Below are 14209 nucleotides of genomic sequence, written 5' to 3'. Positions count from 1 at the left end.
AGTGGGAGTACTGAATTCGCCATCCCGCCGAAAGCAGCCCTTTATTAGGGCTTGTTTGCTGCGTGCTCTGCAGCCATTTTGTGAACCTGCAGAGAGGTGTGAGGAGGTGCAGAGCTAGCAATTTGGTTGTTTGCTGTGGATATCGTTTGGACACCCCAGCAGGCTTTATTCCAGGACAGTCAGGAGGATTCCTGTTACCCGGAGGAGAGCCATTTTAGGAGCTTTTACTACATTTGTAGGTAAGTACCACATGTGTGTCTGGTGTTGCATGTATGTGTTTGTGTAGTGGGGGTTGCCATGAGGTGTACATGGGGTGTTTGGGTATGTGTGCAGGTATGTGTATAGCCCCTTGCTTGTGTTGCTGCATTTTTTGGGGGAGATTTGTGTTTTGGGGTAGTTTTTCACATTTTTTTTTTATTCTTTAATTGACTTTTTTGGGTCTTCTATTAGCATTGGTGTACCTCCTGAGTGTGCTGGGATGCTTTCTGGTCATTTTGGGGTGATTTGGAGCAAGTTTGGTCGACAGCCTGGTCGACATGTGCTGTAGACTGTTTGGCAAACGTGTTTTCCCGCCTAATTTTGCTGTGGTGTACCTCCTGAGTGTGCTGGGATGCTTTCTGGTCATTTTGGGGTGATTTGGAGCAAGTTTGGTCGACAGCCTGGTCGACATGTGCTGTAGACTGTTTGGCAAACATGTGTTTTCCCGCCTAATTTTGCTGTGGTGTACCTCCTGAGTGTGCTGGGATGCTTTCTGGCCATTTTGGGGTGATTTGGAGCAAGTTTGGTCGACATCCTGGTCGACATGTGCTGTAGACTGTTTGGCAAACATGTGTTTTCCATCCTAATTTTGCTGTGGTGTACCTCCTGAGTGTGCTGGGATGCTTTCTGGCCATTTTGGGGTGATTTGGAGCAAGTTTGGTCGACAGCCTGGTCGACATGTGCTGTAGACTGTTTGGCAAACATGTGTTTTCCATCCTAATTTTGCTGTGGTGTACCTCCTGAGTGTGCTGGGATGCTTTCTGCCCATTTTGGGGTGATTTGGAGCAAGTTTGGTCGACAGCCTGGTCGACATGTGCTGTAGACTGTTTGGCAAACATGTGTTTTCCATCCTAATTTTGCTGTGGTGTACCTCCTGAGTGTGCTGGGATGCTTTCTGGCCATTTTGGGGTAATTTGGAGCAAGTTTTGTCGACGGTCTGGTCGCCATTTTGTGTGGGTCAGCCATTTTGTGTGGGTCAGCCATTTATACATGTATGTATGTATGTATGTATGTATGTATGTATGTATTTTTATTTTATTTTATAACAGAGATGTCAAAGGACAAGCAGACCCGATCCGCCCCTTCCCCCACCCCCTCAGATCTATCCCTGCATAGCAACGAGGAGTGGGAGCCAACCCAGGAGGCGGATACGACCGACCAGGCATGTAGTGACCAGCCGCGGTCGTCAAGGGCCCATGAGAAGTCCAAGAAAAAGCCTAGTAGAAAGGTACTAACCACACCTGCAGACACAAATAGCATCAAACTTTCTTTACTGTAGTTTGCGCAATGCCATGCACACCTACTGGAATATGTGCGCAATGCCAGGGATACTGACACTCACAGGTACATACCGATCTTATTATTATTATTATTTTTTTTAATCCCTAAAGGCAAGAAGCCAGCCAGAGGAGCAGTCGGAGGAGGAAGCCTCTGGTGAAGATGCAGGACCGAAAAAGTCGCGTGGACCCAGATACACTGAGGCGGAAAACTGTACCCTAGTGGATTGCGTCGACAGGTCCTACGACGTTTTGTATGGACTAAGGGCACAGACAACAGCAGCTAGGACAAAGCGAAGCATCTGGGAATCCATTGCGAGTCAAGTCACTGCAATATCTGGAAACCGCCGGAGCACCAGAAATTGCTTGAAGCGGTACAGTGATTGCCGTAGACAGACCAAGAAGAAGATGGGGATTCAGCGCCGACATGAGACAGCTACGGGAGGTGGCCCGGCTCTCAACCTGAAGTGGCTACCCTGGGAGGATGTTATTAGAAGGCGCATGAACCCTGCCATGGTCGAAGGAGTTCGCGGAGGTGTGGACTCTAGCCGTCCTGCTGGCTTTCCCGAGGAGGAAGAACCGCCCAGAAGACGGAAGAAGGCGGGAGATAAACCGTCCAAAAGGAGGTCCGATGGTAAGAATACATTCACATGAACTGTACTTCCCTTTAAAATTTTTGTATGTGCCAATGTGCTTTTTTTTTTTTTTTTTTTTTTTCAGACAGGCCTGCCCAGAGGACATCACCTGCGCACAGGACATCGCCAGCGCAAGGACCGTCACCTGTGCAGCAGGCATCGGCAGCAGCGCGCGGACCATCAACTGCGCCGCAAGCATCGCGAGCACACAGATCGTCACCTGTGCGCCACAGTTCGTCATCGCGCAGTTTGTCACCTGTGCACCAGACGACGTCAGCGCACAGACTATCACCTGTGCGCCAGACACCGTCGGCGACCACACCACAAGATGGGCGCCAAACTACAGCTCCTGCGCGCAGGCCATCACCAGATCGTCGTCTCTCCAGGAGCTCTGGGACTGTGACTGAAGAGCCTCAAGACACAACCCTTGTGGACCCATCACCCGATCTGTTTGAGTCTATAGGGTTAACAGACGAAACTTTTCTTGGGTTTGAGGACAGCCGTGCAGACGTATCCAGCCAGACCCTTGAAAAGTCTTCCGAAACGAGGACAAGTGGAGCTCCTGGAGCAGCGGCATCACAGGATGGAGAAGGTTTGTATTTATTTTGTGTGTGTGGGAGGGTGGAGGGGGGGGGGGGGGGGGGTCAGCAGTTGTGTAAAGTTTATTAACTTTCCCCAAAAAATTATTTTGCAAACAGTGGTGCCACGAACCAGCAGCGGACTAGCTTCGGGGATTGGTTCCTACTTCAGGCCGGATCTCCTCCTACAGGAGTCTTCAGAGGATGACGAGGTGGAAGTGCAGGAGGCTCCAGTTGCTACATCCCTGTGTGAGTAATTTGAATTGTGAGCCTTTTAAAAAAATGTATGATGAATGTGTATAATATTGTCTAATTTTCTTTTCAGCTGCCCAAATCCAAGTGGTGGCAGACATCCAGGAAGGGCAGAATCCCTCAACTGTTCAGAGGGTTCACACCCTGGCATCAGAGATTGGGACACGCCAGGATACATACACAAATGTCGTGGGAAGCAGACTGGACAACATTGAGAGGACAATGGAGAAAATGGCAAACAGTCTGCTTGAACTGCAAAAGACTCTTTCCGACAGCACGGCCACAATACTACAGGTCAGAATGCAAGATCATAGGGAGAATATGGACGTACTTAACATTCTGGCCGAATCCATGACCCGGCTCGTGGACAACACTTCATGTCTGGCAGAAAGCAATAAAAACATGTCGGAGAGTCATCGACACTCCTCATCCAGCCAACAGGTCATCGCAACCACACTGCAGATGATCCATGATAAGCTCCCAGGATCAGCTCATCAATACGCTGGTGATCCACCATATCCGCCGTCGCAAGCCACAAGGACGCCTCGTACCCTTCCTCAAGTCCCATCCCAGTACAGACAGTCACAGATGTACCAGGGATATACAGGGATGTACCCCACCCCCCAGATGCCTCCACCACCGGCCACACAATCTTCAGCCGCATGGGCACAGAGGCCCAGACAACATACTACCCAGCCTTCCAGGACATCGACGCCCTATCAGGGGGAAGAAGAGGATCCGGACAGACTTCCACCATAAACCCGGTCGTATTGTTTTATTTACTTTTAAATGTTTTTCATGTATCCCTTTCTTCCCCTCCCATTAGTTTGTTTTTTTTCTTACTATTGTTTTCTGTGTTGGGCTTCCCCACCCGTGACCGGGTACTACCAAGGAGCTTTGTGTAGGCATACATGCGTGGGCATGTATGCGGGCGCGTGTGGTAACGGATGAAAGCTCCTTGTGGCTACATGTATGATGGGCCAAAGAGCTATTCTGATACCACTTTTTTCTTCCAAAAATCCTTTTTGTAATGGTGTACAGTAGGCTTTAATTGTGTGAATTTACTATTCACTAGTCTGTGTTTTTGTCTTATTCATAGGATTGGTGGGGAAAAATGAAGTGGACGGCATAAGTTCGTGTTGTGCGTACCAAGGTGAGTAGAACCATGTTTCATTCAAGAAACTTTGAATCGCATGCCTTTGTAGAACCACACAGTCCAGCAATGGGTCATGCTGGGCTGTGTTGTTCCACAAATGTTAGCGTGTCAAAGTGCTGACCACTGACGCCACTCTTTCACTTTGAACCGCATGCCTTTGTAGAACCACACAGTCCAGCAATGGGTCATGCTGGGCTGTGTTGTTCCACAAATGTTAGCGTGTCAAAGTGCTGACCACTGACGCCACTCTTTCACTTTGAACCGCATGCCTTTGTAGAACCACACAGTCCAGCAATGGGTCATGCTGGGCTGTGTTGTTCCACAAATGTTAGCGTGTCAAAGTGCTGACCACTGACGCCACTCTTTCACTTTGAACCGCATGCCTTTGTAGAACCACACAGTCCAGCAATGGGTCATGCTGGGCTGTGTTGTTCCACAAATGTTAGCGTGTCAAAGTGCTGACCACTGACGCCACTCTTTCACTTTGAACCGCATGCCTTTGTAGAACCACACAGTCCAGCAATGGGTCATGCTGGGCTGTGTTGTTCCACAAATGTGAGCGTGTCAAAGTGCTGACCACTGACGCCACTCTTTCACTTTGAACCGCATGCCTTTGTAGAACCACACAGTCCAGCAATGGTTCATGCTGGGCTGTGTTGTTCCACAAATGTGAGCGTGTCAAAGTGCTGATCACTGACGCCACTCTTTCACTTTGAACCGCATGCCTTTGTAGAACCACACAGTCCAGCAATGGGTCATGCTGGGCTGTGTTGTTCCACAAATGTTAGCGTGTCAAAGTGCTGACCACTGACGCCACTCTTTCACTTTGAACCGCATGCCTTTGTAGAACCACACAGTCCAGCAATGGGTCATGCTGGGCTGTGTTGTTCCACAAATTTTTTTTGAAAATAAATGAACATGAATTTAGTGTGTCTTTACTTTAATATACTTTTTTTTCTTTTCCCCACAGATATCTATATACACAAGAAAAGAATGTAAAGAAGAACAAACTACTTTTTTGTTTTAATTAACTTTCAAACTTTATTAAAAAATATTTTTCTTCAATAAACTTTTAAAAATAGAAGTTTCCTGTGGTTTTTATTAAAATTTGTAATGCATTTGAATTGTACGTAAGTAGATTGCCCAGGGAACATCAAGGGAACTGTCTCTTCACATCCACACCACTTAGGAAGGATACACCGGAAGACCTGTGGAAGAGAACAGTATGAGCTTCCAGATATGGGTAATAGTGTCACCCTGGGACTGGAAAGAAGAGGTACATACAGTCCACACAACACAAGCGGGGAACAGTGGGTCCAAATGCAAACCTCCGCCACTCGCGTCACTACACATCCAAACATTCCCTGACAAGCATTAGGTGTATCAGGAGGGAATGTTTGGAAGTGCAATCTTGCAAATGCCGGAGGGCTGCACTTTGGACATGCCGGGGTGATTTTGGACAAGGGAGTCTTGGGCAATACATCTCACCTGAGGGGGGTTGTCTGCTACATGGCGGAGGGTCAGGTCCACATCACCAGTAGGGTCACCCATGGAACATCAGGTGAAATGTCGTGTCTCCTCACATCCACGCCACTTGGGAAGATACATCGCAGGACCTGTGGAAGAGAACAGTTTGAGCTTCCAGATATGGGTGATAGTGTCACCCTGGGACTGGAAAAAGAGGTACATACAACAGTCCACACAACACAAGCGGGTTCCAGCGGCCCAAATGCAACCCTCCTGCACTTGCATCACTACACATCCAAACATTCCCTAGCATTGCTGTTTCAGGGAATGTTTGGATGTGCAGTCTTGCAAATGCTGGAGGGCTGCACTTTGGACATACCGGGGTGATTTTGGACAAGGGAGTCTTGGGCAATACATCTCACCTGAGGGGGGTTGTCTGCTACATGGCGGAGGGTCAGGTCCACATCACCAGTAGGGTCACCCATGGAACATCAGGTGAAATGTCGTGTCTCCTCACATCCACGCCACTTGGGAAGATACATCGCAGGACCTGTGGAAGAGAACAGTTTGAGCTTCCAGATATGGGTGATAGTGTCACCCTGGGACTGGAAAAAGAGGTACATACAACAGTCCACACAACACAAGCGGGTTGCAGCGGCCCAAATGCAACCCTCCTGCACTTGCATCACTACACATCCAAACATTCCCTAGCATTGCTGTTTCAGGGAATGTTTGGATGTGCAGTCTTGCAAATGCCGGAGGGCTGCACTTTGGACATGTCGGGGTGATTTTGGACAAGGGAGTTTTGGGCAATACATCTCACCTGAGGGGGGGTTGTCTGCTACATGGCGGAGGGTCAGGTCCACATCACCAGTAGGGTCACCCATGGTAGAGTTGGATAAAAGGATCAAATATTTGCGGTAACCCAACAACAGGATAAAACGGGGTAACGAACTGTACAAACATGGCCTGGGGATATACATCAACAGGATGTAAAACTCTGAAATACATAAATGAAGAGGTTTTTTTAAAAAATATTCCAATGTCAGTTTACACGATAATACAAATGTTGTCAGTATACTCACAGGCAACTGCAAAATAATTTTGGATCAATGTCCGCCGGGAATCCTCTCCTTCGTCCATACCCACCGGTAGAGCTGAAGACCGGTTCCCGCGTCGGAAAGCACTGCGACGAAGAGTCACCGGCAAACGGTTTGCGACACATATGTTGTGTAAAATACAACATGCATTTACCATGCCACAAACCTTCGACGGTGAGTACAAAAGAGCACCGCCGGAAGTGTCTAAACATCGAAACCGGCTTTTAAGTACACCGAAGGCACGTTCAATTATTTGCCTCGATGCAATGTGTGTCTCTTGGTAACGTTTTTCTGCTCTACCAACAGGATTAGACAATGGGGTCAACAGCCACGGTTTGTTTGGATAACCCGCATCGCCTATAGAAAATATAAAAAAAAATGTTAGGTACTTGTAAAAAATAATAAAAAATAATAATAAAATAATAAAAAAATAAAAAAATGAAAATACATACCTAACAGCCAGCCACCAGGCATGTTTCCTGTTTCGAACTTGTCAAACAGCGATGACTGGCTTAGGATGAAGGAGTCGTGAGATGATCCAGGAAATCCCACAAAAATGTTCAAAAATCTCATGTTTACATCACAGACCGCCTGAACGTTCAGGGAATGGAACGGTTTTCGGTTCCGAAAACATTCCTCTGAATTCCGTGGCGGTCTGATCTGCACGTGGGTACAGTCAATCGCGCCCAGCACATTGGGAAATTTGTATTTGTTGAAAAAGCCTAATTTGATCTCACGACATTCGCTGTCCGTCTCTGGAAATGTGATGTACTGGATCGTCAATTTGCGGAAAGCCCTAATGACCTGGGTTATACAGCGCGACAGTGTCGACTGTGAAAAACCGCATGTTTGAGACAGTGTAGGCTGGAATGTGCCTGACGCCAAAAAATGTAACGTCCCCAGCAGTTTCTGAAAACCGCTGATTGCACGATTTGTCCGTGCCCGAGGTTCCAAGTCGGCCTCCAACAGAGCGTACAGCGAATATATGTCGCGAGTCGATAAGCGATAATTTTGTATCACCTCGAACTCGCTGAGATCCTCCAGTTCACGCCTAGTGCGATACTGGCGTGGACGTGGAAATGAAACCCGCAATACTGGCTCACCCAATGCAGACATTTGCTGACCTGGATCCTGATGTTCATCAGCACTTTCTTCCTCCATCATGCTTGCAGCCAGCATGAACATCACAATCTGGTCAGAAAAAGGCTCCATTATTGTAGTCAGTACAAAAATAGGAATGTGTTTTAAAACGCAGGAATTTTCCTAAAAAAACGATTCCACAGAGCTGACTGTAAAATGGCTCCTTCTCCCTGTAGTCTCAAACCTGGGAGTGAGGAGATAGGAGGGGCTTTGCAGAAGTGTATCCTGGGAAAAACTGTGGAATCATGGGTAAATTTCCCTCAGGAGATTGAAGAAAAAAATATTCCTTTAAAAAATCAATTAAATAATACTTGTGAAGCAAAAAAAGACAAACCAAGCAGATAATCCTTTCAAATATAAATAGATATGCTACTAGCAATCCTCAAATATCCAAAAAAAACATGTACTAAAAATTTTTTTTTTAGATCCCGCCAGTCAACTGAGGCGGACTGAAATAGGCGAATTTGCGGTCGAAAAGCACTGCAGGCGAATTTCCAAACTTGAATTGAATATGCTTTGGGCGAATTGCAGCATCTGTACCATTGCAGAAAAGTCGAATGCGAAAAAAGTCGAATTGCCAAAAGTCGAATTTTGAATGTCCGTTTTTTTGCGATAAAGTACTGGACTGCATAGGCGAATTGTTTTTTTGAGGCGAAAAAGGTCCGGAATTCGACTTTTTCTGGAATTCGACCGCAATTGCATATACCCCATAACGTTACTGACAACTAAACAGTTGACACCATAACCGATAGAACTTTATAATTTGAACCAGTCGGTGAAAGTGTGTTACCATAAGATCCCCTGAGCTTACCACAAACCAGGTAAAACTGCTCTGGGTGGGCGTCCAGTGCCCCCTATGGATTCAAAGAAAAAGGATTTACCTGGTAAGTACCAAAATCCTATTTTCTTTTTCATCCACTAGGGGTCACTGGAGTACTCTTGGGACGTACCAAAGTTTCCCCCGTGGGCGGGAGAGCTGTTTGGCACCTGTAACACTATGCGGCCAAAGCTAGATGCTGATGCCGCAAACGTATCAAACTTGTAACAGCGCACAAACGTGTGCACTGATGACCATGTAGCCGCACGGCAAAGCTGCGTCGTAGAAGCTCCACGACCAGATGCCCATGAAGCTCCCACAGAACATGTGGAATGAGCGGTTACTGATGTAGGCGGCTGTAACCTAGCATGAAGGTAAGCCTGACGTATAGTCAGTTTTATCCATCTGGATAAGGTCTGCTTAAAAGCTGGCCAACCTATCTTGGCAGCATCATAGAGAACAAACAACGTATCTGTTTTACGAACTGTAGACGTTCGGGATACATAAACGCGGAATGCGCGTACCACATCCAGAGTTCCAGAATGTCCGGTTAACACAGGAACTACTATTGGTTGATTGATGTGAAAAGATGACACTACCCTTTGGTAAGAAAGCGGGATTCGGTCGAAGTTCCGCTCTGTCATCATGAAACGCCAAATACGGTGGCTTGCATGACAAGACACCCAAATCTGAAACACGCCTTGCCGAAGCTAAGGCTAGGAGAAAAATTATTTTCCAAGTAATATCCACTTTCAAAATGTGAAGACTGTAATAAATCTAAAACCAGATTCAAGTCCCATGGCGCTGTAGGTGGAATGAATGGAGGCTGTACTCTGAGGACTCCTTGCAGAAAAGTGTGTGCCGACGGCAATAGAGCCAAACGTCTTTGAAAATAAATTGACAACGCAGATACCTGCACCTTTAGTGTAGATAAACGCAGTCCTCCATCTAACCCCGTCTGTAGACATAACAAAAGACGGGATTAACTTGAAAGATGATGTCGGAAACTTCTGAGTTTCACACCAACCTATATAGGCACGCCAAATTCTGTAATAATGAGCTGCCGTAACTGGTCCTAGCTCGTAACATGGTTGGTATAACCGATTCTGGAATGCTCTCCTTAAGAGTGCGTTCTCAATAGCCACCCCGTCAAAAGCAGCCGCGCTAAATCGGGGTAAAGGAACGGACCCTGTTGTAACAAGTCCGGACGTAGTGGCAGCGGCCAAGGATTGTCTGCGAGTAGTCCGCGGAGATCCGAGAACCAAGCTCTCCGAGGCCAATGAGGCGCCACTAGTATGACTGTGACGGACTCTCTTTTGATCCGTTTTAGCAACAGAGGGAGCAGCGGAAACGGTGGAAACAAATACACGAAGCTGTACGGCCACGCGATTGTGAGAGCATCCACCGCCACTGCCTTTGGATCTCTCGTTCTGGACACATACTGGGGAGTTTGGCGATTGTGGCGAGATGCCATCAGGACCACTTGAGGGTAACCCCACCTCTGGACCAACATGTGAAACACTTCTGGATTTAATGCCCATTCTCCTGGATGAAAATCCCGACGGCTGAGATAATCCGCCTCCCAGTTGTCCACTCCCGGAATGAACACTGCCGACAATATCACCTGGTGGTATTCTGGCCAATTGAGGATTCGAGCTACTTCCCGCATTGCCATGCGGCTTCTCGTTCCGCCTTGTTTGTTGATGTATGCGACTGCCGTCGCGTTGTCTGACTGCACTTGGACAGTCTGAGAGCGAAGCATGTGTACTGCTTGTCGTAGTGCATTGTAAATTGCGCGGAGTTCCAGGACATTTATAGACCGCAATCTTTTGTGATCCGCCCAGAGACCCTGGAGCTGACAATTTTAAACTACAGCTCCCCAACCTCTGAGACTCGCGTCAGTCGTTAGAATTATTCAATTCCAGCCGCCGAACAGTTTCCCTGCGGTTAAATTGTGTTCCTTGAGCCACCAGAGTAGAGACACCCTTGCCCTTGGCGACAACCTCACCCTGTGGTGAATCTGCAGATGCGAGCCCGACCACTGTGCGAGCACATCCAGCTGAAATGGACGTGAGTGAAATCTTCCGAACTGAAGCGCTTCGAAAGCCGCCACCATTGTTCCTAATAGGCGAATACACAAATGTACCGAGACTGTGCGTGGCTTGAGCACTAATTGTACAAGATGGCTAATAATCTGTACTTTCTGTTGTGGTAGGTAAATTCTTTGATTTACCGTATCGAGAATCATACCTAGGAATTGAAGTCGTTGAGACGGAATTAGATGTGATTTCTTGAAGTTGACACTCCAACCGTGGTGAACCAGTACATTGTACGTTAGCAGCGCATGTTGGAGGAGCATCTGTTGAGACGGAGCTTTTATGAGAAGATCGTCTAAGTACGGAACGATTGTCACTCCCAGGGATCTGAGATGAGCTATCATCACAGACATCACTTTGGTGAATACCCGAGGCACTGACGAGAGGCCAAACGGTAGAGGCTGAAACTGGTAATGGTTGTGGCGTATTGCAAAATGCAAGAACCTCTGATGAGGTGACCAAATCGGAATGTGTAAGTACGCATGCTTGAGATCTAGCGCAATCATGCATTCTTGTGGCTCTAAATCTGCAATTACTGACCGCAGAGATTCCATCTTTAATCTGTAGTAAGTGACTTACTGATTGAGACTCTGACGGAGTCATCCAGCTTCGGTACCACAAACAGACTGGAATAATAACCCTGACCTTGTTGGTGTACCAGGCCTGGAATTAAAAACTGCTGAATCCAGCAGAGACTGAATGGCAATTTGCCAAACCGCTTTTTTGTCGTCCGACAGAGGCAGTCCTGTCTTGAAAAAGCGCAGTGGCAGGAGACATCTTTTAATCACTAAATTGCGGATACATCCAGCACTGGATGTCTGGAATCCCGGCAAATGTAACGCCTGAAGGCGCGCTGAAATCAGAGATGGCCTGGGAGCCCGTCAAGCCACTGGCTTGTCGGTGACCTTAGCGCCCTGACGTTACAAGGCGTGGCTGTTTCTCTACCACAGCCTTGAAAGGACTGAAGTCTAAAGGATTTGAACGTCGGGCCAGAGTATTTCCGTCTCGGTACCGGTGGAGGCAATGGCAGGAAACTAGACTCTTCCCCCCCCCCCTTGGCCTGAGAAATGCATTTGTCCAATTTAGGACCAAACAACTTCTGGCCACCGTATTCTTTTGACCTCTGACTCCGCTTGCCAAGAACGCAGCCAGAGTACTTGTCGTGCTGTAACTAGCGACGATGAAAAGCGAGAAGTGAGCTGACAGCCGGCAGCAGAAGCTGTACATAGATACTCAGCAGCTTCTCAGATTTGATTAGCGATAAGTATAACGTGATCGTCATGCAGAGCAGACTTGAGTTCGGTTATCCATACAAATAGCGCCTTAGTGACCCAAATGCCCTTCTATCTTACGTCTGAAGGGTCTTTATAAGGTTTGACACAGACGAATCCACCAATGGCGGATTCTCCAATGTAGATGCCACTGTGTGGAAACGGGTAAGTAGACTTAAATCTGTGAGGTATAGAACCGGTTATTCGGTTCTTTCGTGTTTCTACTAACATCTTATGAAGATATTCCTAAATAAGAACTCCATTGGAGATCTCTGTCGTTTAGTAAATACGACTTTATTATATGTCAGAGGCTCCTTAGTCTCTGTAACCTTCAGAGACTGACGCACTGGCCTGATGAGATTATCAATGTCTGGGCTGTCAAAAGCTGCACTATTTGACTGCTGGTCTAATTTGCCCTCCTCACCCTTATTTAGCGCCGTGAGGTCTGGCATAGAATTGTCAGACTGCAATATAGCAGAAACGGGTAAATTATAAGACAAATTAAATTAATCCCTTGTACCCAAAGTGAAGTTGGACCTTTGCAAAGGCTGAGACTCCTCCGTTAGATCTGGCGGTCTCACCAGAGACTCCGATCTTGCCGCTCGTGTCGAGCGGCGGCCAATTCTAATTGCAACCCAGCCATTACATTTGCTTAACATAGGATCTGGGAATGAAACCGGGTTCCGGAGTGGAAACCTACAAAACATACTCAACATGTGGTAGATTCATGTACAGACATTGCAGTAAAACTTCTTTTTAGTCTTTGCTGGTGCCTTACTCATTATGCAGACAGACAACACAAAAGACAAAGACAGACACTTGGACGACTCAGTAAAATTGTTAAGGTGTGTAATACCTATATAAAATAGGATTTTGGTACTTACCAGGTAAATCCTTTTCTTTGAATCCATAGGGGGCACTGGAGTACTCTTGGGATATGGACGGCCTCCATAGGAACAGGGCACTGAATATTTAAATTTAGAACACTCCACCCCTCCATATTCCAGAGTACCTCAGTGTTTTTTACTGAGCCGAACAGGAGCTATAGAGAGGTTGACAATGGAGTATTACATATAACATAACGGACAACAATGAAGTTGACACATAACGTTACTGACAACTAAACAGTTGACACCATAACCAGCACTTGATAATTTGAACCAGTCGGTGAGAGTGTGTTACCATAAGAGCCCCTAAACTTACCACAAACCAGGTAAAAACTGCTCTGGGTGGGCGTCCAGTGCCCCCTATGGATTCAAAGAAAAGGATTTACCTGGTAAGTACCAAAATCCTATTTTCTTTTTCATCCACTAGGGGTCACTGGAGTACTCTTGGGACGTACCAAAGCTTCCCCCGTGGGCGGGAGAGCTGTTTGGCACCTGTAACACTAGGCAGCCAAAGCTAGATGCTGATGCCGCAAACGTATCAAACTTGTAAAAGCGCACAAACGTGTGCACTGAAGACCATGTAGCCGCACGGCAAAGCTGCGTCGTAGAAGCTCCACGACCAGCTGCCCATGAAGTTCCCAGAGAACGTGTGGAATGAGCTGTTACTGATGTAGGCGGCTGTAACCTAGCAGCCTGACATATGGTCAGTTTTATCCATCTGGATAAGGTCTGCTTAGACGCTGGCCAACCCATCTTGGCAGCATCATAGAGAACAAACAACGTATCAGTCTTACGAACTGTAGACGTTCGGGATACATAAACGCGTAAAGCGCGTACCACATCCAGAGTTCCAGAATGTGCTGTTAACACAGGAACTACTATTGGTTGATTGATGTGAAAAGATGACACTACCTTTGGTAAGAAAGCGGGATTCGTCCGAAGTTCCGCTCTGTCATCATGAAACACCAAATACGGTGGCTTGCATGACAAGGCACCCAAATCTGAAACACGCCTTGCCGAAGCTAAGGCTAGAAGAAAATAAGAATTTACTTACCGATAATTCTATTTCTCGTAGTCCGTAGTGGATGCTGGGGACTCCGTCAGGACCATGGGGAATAGCGGCTCCGCAGGAGACAGGGCACAAAAGCAAGCTTTTAGGATCACATGGTGTGTACTGGCTCCCCCCCTATGACCCTCCTCCAAGCCTCAGTTAGGTACTGTGCCCGGACGAGCGTACACAATAAGGAAGGATCTTGAATCCCGGGTAAGACTCAT

At 47.1% G+C, this 14209-nt stretch overlaps 2 protein-coding genes and 1 long non-coding RNA gene across 3 annotated transcripts in view; 1 reads left to right on the top strand and 2 right to left on the bottom strand.

Annotated features, from left to right (window-relative positions):
- Nucleotides 1–14209, bottom strand: part of RSAD1 (radical S-adenosyl methionine domain containing 1) — a 95998-nt gene that overhangs the window by 24738 nt on the left and 57051 nt on the right. The gene's annotated exons all lie outside the window — the stretch shown is intronic.
- On the top strand, nucleotides 63–2155 carry LOC135056013 (uncharacterized). Its single transcript, XR_010243866.1, has 3 exons — nucleotides 63–239; nucleotides 1308–1486; nucleotides 1650–2155. It is a non-coding gene; the product is annotated as an uncharacterized LOC135056013 (long non-coding RNA).
- On the bottom strand, nucleotides 6009–13000 carry LOC135056012 (putative nuclease HARBI1). The gene is made up of 4 exons (XM_063960702.1): nucleotides 7176–13000; nucleotides 6709–7080; nucleotides 6447–6623; nucleotides 6009–6173 (listed from the first exon to the last, which is right to left on the bottom strand). Coding segments are annotated over exons 1-3 (1134 nt in total). The 5' UTR covers nucleotides 7936–13000; the 3' UTR covers nucleotides 6009–6173; nucleotides 6447–6621.

This window comes from Pseudophryne corroboree, chromosome 3, assembly GCF_028390025.1.
Source record: "Pseudophryne corroboree isolate aPseCor3 chromosome 3, aPseCor3.hap2, whole genome shotgun sequence".
Classification (NCBI taxonomy): Eukaryota; Metazoa; Chordata; class Amphibia; order Anura; family Myobatrachidae; genus Pseudophryne; species Pseudophryne corroboree.
The sequence above is the reverse complement of the archived record's forward strand: the minus strand, read 5'-3'. Positions and strand labels throughout refer to the sequence as shown.

Bases quoted from the DNA above. Each gene is read 5' to 3' on its own strand.
- LOC135056012 (XM_063960702.1), bottom strand. From the start codon at position 7,935: ATGGAGCCTTTTTCTGACCAGATTGTGATGTTCATGCTGGCTGCAAGC. The intron at 7,081-7,175 runs GTATGTATTTTC...TATTTTCTATAG, and splicing joins GCCTGGTGGCTGGCTGTTAG to GCGATGCGGGTTATCCAAAC.